We start from the raw sequence: 8,597 nt of genomic DNA, 5'->3' as shown, positions 1-8,597 counted from the left end.
TTATTTATTTATCACGTGTTATTGATTTATTATGTGTTATTTATTTATTGTGTGTTATTTATTTATCACGTGTTATTTATTTATTATATGTTATTTATTTATTATGTGTTATTTATTTATTATGTGTTATTTATTTATTGTGTGTTATTTATTTATTATGTGTTATTTATTTATCACGTGTTATTTATTTATTATGTGTTATTTATTTATCAAACGCTTTTCCATTTATTATACGCTTGTGTTGAGATTTTTGTCCTCATCTTCTCATCTCCATCCCCCCTTTCTTCACTTTCCTATCCCTCATCCTCATCCTCCTCTCATTTATTATTCTCCTTTTCCCTCCCTCCCTCCCTCCCTCCCTCCCTCCCTCCCTCCCTCCCTCCCTCCCTCCCTCCCTCCCTCCCTCCCTCCCTCCCTCCCTCCAGGTATGGTGAGAGTAGAGCATAAGAACAACACTCTGTTGGAGATGCGTTCGTATAAAGACGGGCCCTATGAGGTGGGCGATGAGAACCAGTTAAACCCAGACCTGGTCCCTGTGCCCCCTAACAGCTACCTGGGTAGGTACCCCTGCTTTCTTTCATCCCTCATCCCTCTCTGGCTCCCTCCTCTCCCCCCTCAATGTGTGCTCTTCATGACCAGTGTGTCCAGCTCCAGCGTGAACCATTTGTGTACAAGTCACTTCCTTCCCAGGTTGCTATGGAGACTGATGTGACAGCCAATAGCTACTTAGAATTGTAAGACTACCTGCGTGATGACATCATGCTCTCCAGAGCCAATAATTTCACTCCGTGCCCTAGTCGTCATCATGCACAGTGGAACATTGCGCTCGTCATGAGAATCGACCTGAGATAGGTGTGGTGCAGATAATCAGAGCTATAACTCACATCCACTTCCAACCAGATGGGATTTAATAGATATAGATATATGATGGAGAAATCAGTGAATCTAGCTTTGGCCAATCCGAATGCAACATATTGGTGTCATCAGTCGTGTTGGGAATGGGTTGGTGTGATGCCAAGTCCAGGTGCTGTTTGTTAGTGTTTCTGTTTGGTTTGGTCCCTTCATGTTGTGTCATGCATGGTCAGCACAACATTATTATAACATTATCTTTTACTGCCTGTCCATCCACATCTACAGCCACAGTCAGCCACTGGCTGCATTTACACAGGCAGCCCAATTCTGCTATTTTCTTCATAAATTCATTTTTGACCAATCAGATCAGCTCTGAAAAAGAGCTGATGTGAAAAGTTCTGATGTGAAAGACAAACTAGTGGAAAAAAGTTCAGAATCGAGCTGCTTGTGTGAACTCAGTCAGTGTTCCATCCATATCTGTGACCGTGCAGTGCATCAAACATTTAGTATAGCACCATCTCACCTGAAACATGTCTGTATTTATGTGGACATGCATTGACAGACGGATTGATTGATTGGTGAATTATCTTTCTCCTATCAGGCTTTTCTTTGGACTCAGGGAAGGCCATCACTAAGAAGGGTCAGCTGACAGTGGTTGCAGGCGCTCCGAGAGCCCATCACAGCGGAGAGGTGGTGTTGCTAAAGAAGGAGTCCGATGAGTCCTCCATGCTGTCACCAGAGTACATCCTGGAAGGGGAGGGGTTAGCCTCATCGTTCGGCTACGACCTCACTGTGGTGGATCTCACTGGAGATGGGTATGAGAAGACAAGACCATGATACTATTTCCAGGGCCGGCGTAATGGGCGGGGCTTAGGGGGCCTGGTCCGCCCTGCCGTACCTCCTTGCCTGTCCACATAACATATTGAATATTGATCAGTTATTTGACCGAGACTAATGCCGACAGAAAGAAGCTTCAATCTCAGATTAAGCATCCGAGCGAGCGAAACAGCGCCCCTCTGCCTCAGTATGTGTAGAAGAGTATGGCATGTCATACTATTTCTGACCAGACAGAATCAGATACATGGGCTACATATAGTAAGACAGAGGGGCGCTGTTGTGCTCACTCTGATGTTTTCTCCGGTGAGAGAGTTTCAGCAGAGAGGAAGAGGTGAAGTGAGAGAGCTCACTCTCGCCAAAATCTGTCCAGAATAAGTCCAATGCGTTTCTATCGGTATAATATTCAGACCCAAGTTTGTCGCTTGCCTTCCCGCCTTTGGGACAACAACTCCCATTGTTAGGGTGGAAACATGAGCATCTTGTTATTATATACAGATCTTTGGTTTCAGACTCTTGTGAATTTAAAAGGAAAGTTGGCAGGGTACACAGTGCACTGTTAGGTTAATGGCTTCCCCTTAAGTAAATTGATTTATATAATTACTACGGTCCAAGTAAAAACATTCAAAATACTTCACCAGAGAGCATGACTTAGCTGCAGAGGCTCATTAGCTTGTTTTTAATAATACCTGTGGATTGTTTCAAATCACAAGTGTGTAAGGCTATGCTTATTTGGGAATCCCGCTATTTGGGCATTGTGAATAGCAATATACCTTGAATTGAATTGTGGCTGTCAGTGAAAAGCATCTCAAATCTGTGGTAGATAATGTGTCTTGAGCATAATCAAAAAAATTGCAACGAGGAGGAGAGGGGTGTGTGGCGAAGATATGGCGCGTCTGTCAAGGGGTGTGTAACTGGTGGCATGGAAGTCAAACGCAGGAGAGAAGAACGTGGTAAATGGCCGGAGATGTTTAATGTACAGAACTACCGGCTTACAAACATAACAAAACACATGGGCACAACAACCCGTATCGCACCAGTCACATAAAGCACACGTACTTACAATAAATAATTCCCAACAAGGACATGGGGGAAACAGAGGGAATATATACAACATTTAATTAGGGAATTGAAACCCGACAACCAGACAAAACAAATGGAACATGAAAAATAGATCGATGATGGCTAGAAGACCGGTGACGTCGACTGCCGAACACCGCCCGAACAAGGAGAGGAACCGACTTTAGCAGAAGTCGTGACAGCGTCTCTCTCCAGAATGCACTCAGCTGTCTCCCGCCAATTTTTGAGCATTCATTGTTTCATTGTGTGAATTGTTTTCCCTTTGATTGCTTATTTCATATAAATTCCCTATTACATATGTCACCAGTAGGCCTAGTAAATGTACCGTTAATTCCCCGATCATTTGGTTACATGAATTTCTGTTAATGCACATATTAAATACAGTCATTTACTGTTTTCATTCTCGGAGTGTTGTTTGCAAAGTTCACAACCTGCTACACTTCTGAGAAACAAGTTAAAACCTCTTAGGGATAGCGGGCACTATTTTCAAGTCCGGATGAAAAGTGTGCCCAAAGTAAACTGCCTGTTACTCAGGCCCAGAAGATTTGGATATAAAACACTCTGAAGTTTCTAAAACTGTTAGATTAATGTCTGTGAGTATAACAGAACTGATTTGGCAGACGAAACCGAGAGCACAATCCATCCAGGGAATTTTTTGTTTGAGCTTATTGTGTTTTCTATTAGTTTTCTTTGGGAATCCTGATTTATAAGGGCCCTGGTTACAGTTCCTATGGCTTCCACTAGATGTCAACGGTCCTTAGAAATTGGTTGATGTTTTTCTTTTGAGGAATGAAGAAGTACGGCTGTTCTTTTTGAGTGTCACTCTGAAGGGCTCAAGTCTTTTGTTGCGCGTACACAGGAGATAACTCCGTGGTATTTTTCTTCGGTATTGAAAACAGATGATCCTGTCTTAAATTGTATCGATTATTTACATTTTAGGATACCTAAGGTTGGATTATGAATGTTGTTTGAAATGTTTGGACCAAGTTTACAGGTAACTTATTTGTAGTCATGTTGGGCGAGTTGGAACCGGTGTATTTCTGAATAAATGCGCCAAATAAATTGACATTTTGGAGATATAAAGAAGGAATTTATCGAACAAAACGACCATTCATTGTGTCACGGAGACATTTGAGGTTGCAAAAAGATGAAGATCTTCCAAGGTAAGGCATTTATTATATGGCTATTTCTGACTTTTGTGTCGCACCTGCCTGGTTGAATGTTGAATGTTGTCATTTTGTATGCGGGGCGCTGTCCTCAGATAATCACATGGTCTGCTTTCAACCATAAAGCCTTTTTGAATTCTGACACCTTGGCTGGATTAACAAGAAGTTAAGCTTTATTTTGATGTATTGCACTTATATATTCGTAAATATTGAATAATTATATTTCTGTAGTTTGAATTTGGAGCTCTGCAATTTCACTGGATGTTGTCAAATCGATCCCGCTAAAGGGATTGGAGCATTAAGGGATCCATATTAATGTTGGATAGTGCCCATTTGGCAATGTCTGATTTCTGATTTGGCTGGTGTGGCAGTAATACGGTCACCGCAACAGCCCTAGATCAGCTCATGCTCGGAGTACACGTCCTGGTAATCCGTCTGGCCCTGCGGCCTTGTGAATGTTAACCTGTTTAAAGGTCTTACTTATACATCGGCTACGGAGAGCATGATCACACAGTCGTCCGGAACAGCTGGCACTCCCATGCATGCTTCAGTGTTGCTTGTCTCGAAGCGTGGATAGAAGTCATTTAGCTTGTCTTGTAGGCTCGTGTCACTGGGCAGCTCGCGGCTGGGCTTCCCTTTGTACATAAAAACATAAAGCATAAAAACATGCAACAAAGAAAAAACACAAATTACCCACCACCCTAATGTGTGAATAATAAAAAATCACCAGGGCTCTGTCTCACTTGAGAGCCGACGAGGCGGACACAGTACTGATCGATGGTCCTGTGAAAGTACATCGTCATGTACCTGAGAAACAGGAAACATAGGAATAGACACCATCCATGGTACCATGCACAGGAGGTTGGTGGCACCTCAATTGGGAAGGACGGGCTCGTAGTAATAGTTGGAGCTGAATAACTGAAATGGTATCAACACATGGTTTCCACGTGAACACGAAGCCAATTACAGTCCCTCCAGCGGCAGCCCCACTCCTCGTCTCCTTCAACCTTTTCAGATTGTGATCATACCGGTCCCAAATCTTTCTCCATGTTTCTTTGACATCAGTGTTGTTGTTAAAATGTTGTGATATCCATGATATCTCCCTCCAACTGTTGTCTTTTGGGCACTTATCCGAATATACAACCACATCAAAGGGTTATAAAGGCTATTGTATGTCTCACTAGTTTGCACAGACGCTCCTCAAAACTCGACAGAGACATAGACATAATTGCGAGTATCAAATCTAGAAAAAAAAGCTCAAAAATGAAGCTTGTAAGTAGTAGGAAGCGAAGTAGCAGAATGTTCATCTCTTCTGGGTTTACACCACAAAATATGTGAGGTAGACACAGGGGCGGGACTTCGGTTGGCAAAACTCACTGTTTGCGTATTGCCTGTAGACCCACCTACAAACAAGCAAGATTTCTGGCTCTCACAGACCTGTAACTTCTTCTTTAAGAGGCTCCTCTGTCCTCCACTTGTTACCTGTATTAATGGCACCTGTTTGAACTCGTTATCAGTATAAAAGACACCTGTCCACAACCTCAAACAGTCACACTACAAACTCCACTATGGCCAAGACCAAAGAGCTGTCAAAGGACACCAGAAACAAAATTGTAGACCTGCACCAGGCTGGGAAGACTGAATCTGCAATAGGTTAGCAGCTTGATTTGAAGAAATCAACTGTGGGAGCAATTATTAGGAAATGGAAGACATACAAGACCACTGATAATCTCCCTCGATCTGGGGCTCCACGCAAGATCTCACCCCGTGGGGTCAAAATGATCACAAGAACGGTGAGCAAAAATCCCAGAACCACACGGGGGGGACCTAGTGAATGACCTGCAGAGAGCTGGGACCAAAGTAACAAAGCCAACCATCAGTAACACACTAGGCCGCCAGGGACTCAAATCCTGCAGTGCCAGACGTGTCCCCCTGCTTAAGCCAGTACATGTCCAGGCCCATCTAAAGTTTGCTAGAGAGCATTTGGATGATCCAGAAGAAGATTGGGAGAATGTCATATGGTCAGATGAAACCAAAATATAACTTTTTGGTAAAAACTCAACTCGTCGTGTTTGGAGGACAAAGAATGCTGAGTTGCATCCAAAGAACACCACACTTACTGTGAATCATGGGGGTGGAAACATCATGCTTTGGGGCTGTTTTTCTGCAAAGGGACCAGGACGAATGATCCGTGTAAAGGAAAGAATGAATGGGGCCATGTATCGTGAGATTCTGAGTGAAAACCTCCTTCCATCAGCAAGGGCATTGAAGATGAAACGTGGCTGGGTCTTTCAGCATGACAATGATCCCAAACACACCGCCCGGACAACGGAGTGGCTTCGTAAGAAGTATTTCAAGGTCCTGGAGTGGCCTAGCCAGTCTCCAAATCTCAACCCCATAAAAAATCTTTGGAGGGAGTTGAAAGTCCGTGTTTTCCAGCAACAGCCCCAAAACATCACTGCTCTAGAGGAGATCTGCATGGAGGAATGGGCCAAAATACCAGCAACAGTGTGTGAAAACCTTGTGAAGACTTACAGAAAACATTTGACCTCTGTCATTGCCAACAAAGGGTATATAACAAAGTATTGAGATGAACTTTTGTTATTGACCAAATACTTATTTTCCACCATAATTTGCAAATAAATTCATTAAAAATCCTACAATGTGATTTTCTGGATTTTTTTTCTCATTTTGTCTGTCATAGTTGAAGTGTACCTCTGATGAAAACAGGCCTCTCTCATCTTTTTAAGTGGGAGAACTTGCACAATTGGTGGCTGACTAAATACTTTTTTGCCCCACTGTAGGTGGATGCAGTGGATTGAGATGCATTCAAAACAAAACAGATCTCTGGCTTAAACTGACAGATTTTGATGGGGATTTTTTATGATGTTACTTAGATTGACGCACCGGTGTGTCAATAGACTCTAAGAGGATTTATAGGCCTACTGCTGCATTGGCCTATACTGTAGGCTATCTCTGAGTTTTATGCGCTCATTTCTTGAGCTGTCCATATGGCAGACTCTGGTGCTTTCGGCCTCAGCTTAACTTAACGACTCTTTATCATTTTACTTCAGATTTTTATGATTAACCACATGACAATGAGTTTGAGAAACAAAAATGTTATTATTGAAAATTCAACTGTTCCACGAAAATTAGCATATAAAAATAATCATAACTGTCACGCAGATCGATGGAAAGGGTAGAAGAAATTGTAAGCTTCCCCAAACTTGAAACGTGAGCTGCCTATGGTCTTTACTATTACACCCATAAAATAGTTGCAAATAGGAGGTCCCGTGAAAAAACATGCCCGCCTATGGAAATCAAATGTCTGTCTTCTCAAATGTTTCTCCCTTCATCAATAAGGCAAATCTATACACTGCACTTCCCCTGTCCATCTATCCATCAAATACAGAATATCATGGTCAGTTTCTCTCTCTCCACAGTGGAGAGTATCATGGCTTCTTTCTCTCCACAGTGAGGTATATCACAGGTTCTCTCTCTCCACAGTGAGGGATGTTATGTCTTGAGCCTCTCAGACGATCTTTGAGATGAGACAATTAGTTCCTTGTTGAGACAACATATTTCTCCATTTCTCTAAGTCATCTCTCTCTGTCTCTCTCTTGCTCTAGGTGGCAGGATATCGTGGTGGGAGCCCCTCAGTTCTTTGAGAAAGATGGAAAGGTGGGCGGAGCTATTTATGCCTATATTAACAAGGGCGGAGTCTGGAGTAATCTCACACCCACCAGGATAGACGGACCTCAGGACTCCATGTTCGGACTGGCTGTAGAAAACCTGGGAGATCTCAACCTGGACGGTTATCAGGGTGAGGGGGGTATGCATAGCGGTGGGAGGTAGGGTTGCTGGGGGTGGTGCAGCACCCCCTGTTAAATTGAAATAATTTTGGCAAAATTGTTTAAATCTGAACAGATATAAATCAAATCATTCAAAAAACTCCACCGAAGAGCATTATTTCAAAGAAATAGCTGTGGATTAAGTTTTATCACAAGCACTTACAGTCTGGAAGGCCACAAACTGGGCATCAGACAGGTCAAATATAGAACAGCTTGTTGTTGCCATAGATATAATCCATAGTAGATTTTGGAACCTCTTACACTGCCACTTTGACTGTTAAACTCACAGGTACACTAACATTGGCTGCAGTCCTGACTTGAATTGGAACTGCCATCTATGTGTTATATTTCTATGGTTGGTTGCGGCTGTCAGTTTGCCTTTCATAAATTTCAAAATACAATCGTGAGAAAAACATGGGCCTACCGTTTTGAAAGCAAATGCCTACTGCTGAAAAGAGAAGACTAATATTTCCGTAGAAGCTAACAATTTTTTTATTTTGAGCAATTCTGAGTGAAGAGCAGCTTATCTTGAGATATTGGCACAAGTGCATAGGCTATCACCGGTGAGTAGCCTATGCTGACTTCATCTTCAACATTGGGTGAGTCAGTGTCACTGGAAAGTTTATTTTGTAGCCTACTGTAGCCCATACTATACACACTATACACTATAAATCAGGGTTTCTGTTAGGAACGTTTGGCACCGGACAAATGACTGGCAAGACTTTCATTTATCAGACATTTGAGAAATGTACCTGTCATCCATATGTGTTGGGTGCATAACCCATCAGGGTGTCCACCCACACAGCCAGCGCCA

General features: G+C 42.6%; 1 protein-coding gene across 1 annotated transcript in view; it reads left to right on the top strand.

Moving 5' to 3' along the window:
- The window catches only part of LOC139386598 (integrin alpha-6-like), a 32,701-nt gene that overhangs the window by 12,375 nt on the left and 11,729 nt on the right, over positions 1–8,597 (top strand). Inside the window, exons 5-7 of the mRNA XM_071132282.1 lie at positions 426–557; positions 1,454–1,667; positions 7,562–7,755. Coding sequence (XP_070988383.1) covers positions 426–557; positions 1,454–1,667; positions 7,562–7,755 — 540 coding nt within the window. The remainder of the gene's footprint in view (positions 1–425; positions 558–1,453; positions 1,668–7,561; positions 7,756–8,597) is intronic.

Source organism: Oncorhynchus clarkii, chromosome 28 (genome assembly GCF_045791955.1).
Source record: "Oncorhynchus clarkii lewisi isolate Uvic-CL-2024 chromosome 28, UVic_Ocla_1.0, whole genome shotgun sequence".
In the NCBI taxonomy this organism is placed as follows: Eukaryota; Metazoa; Chordata; class Actinopteri; order Salmoniformes; family Salmonidae; genus Oncorhynchus; species Oncorhynchus clarkii.
This window is presented reverse-complemented; position numbering and strand designations above follow the sequence as displayed.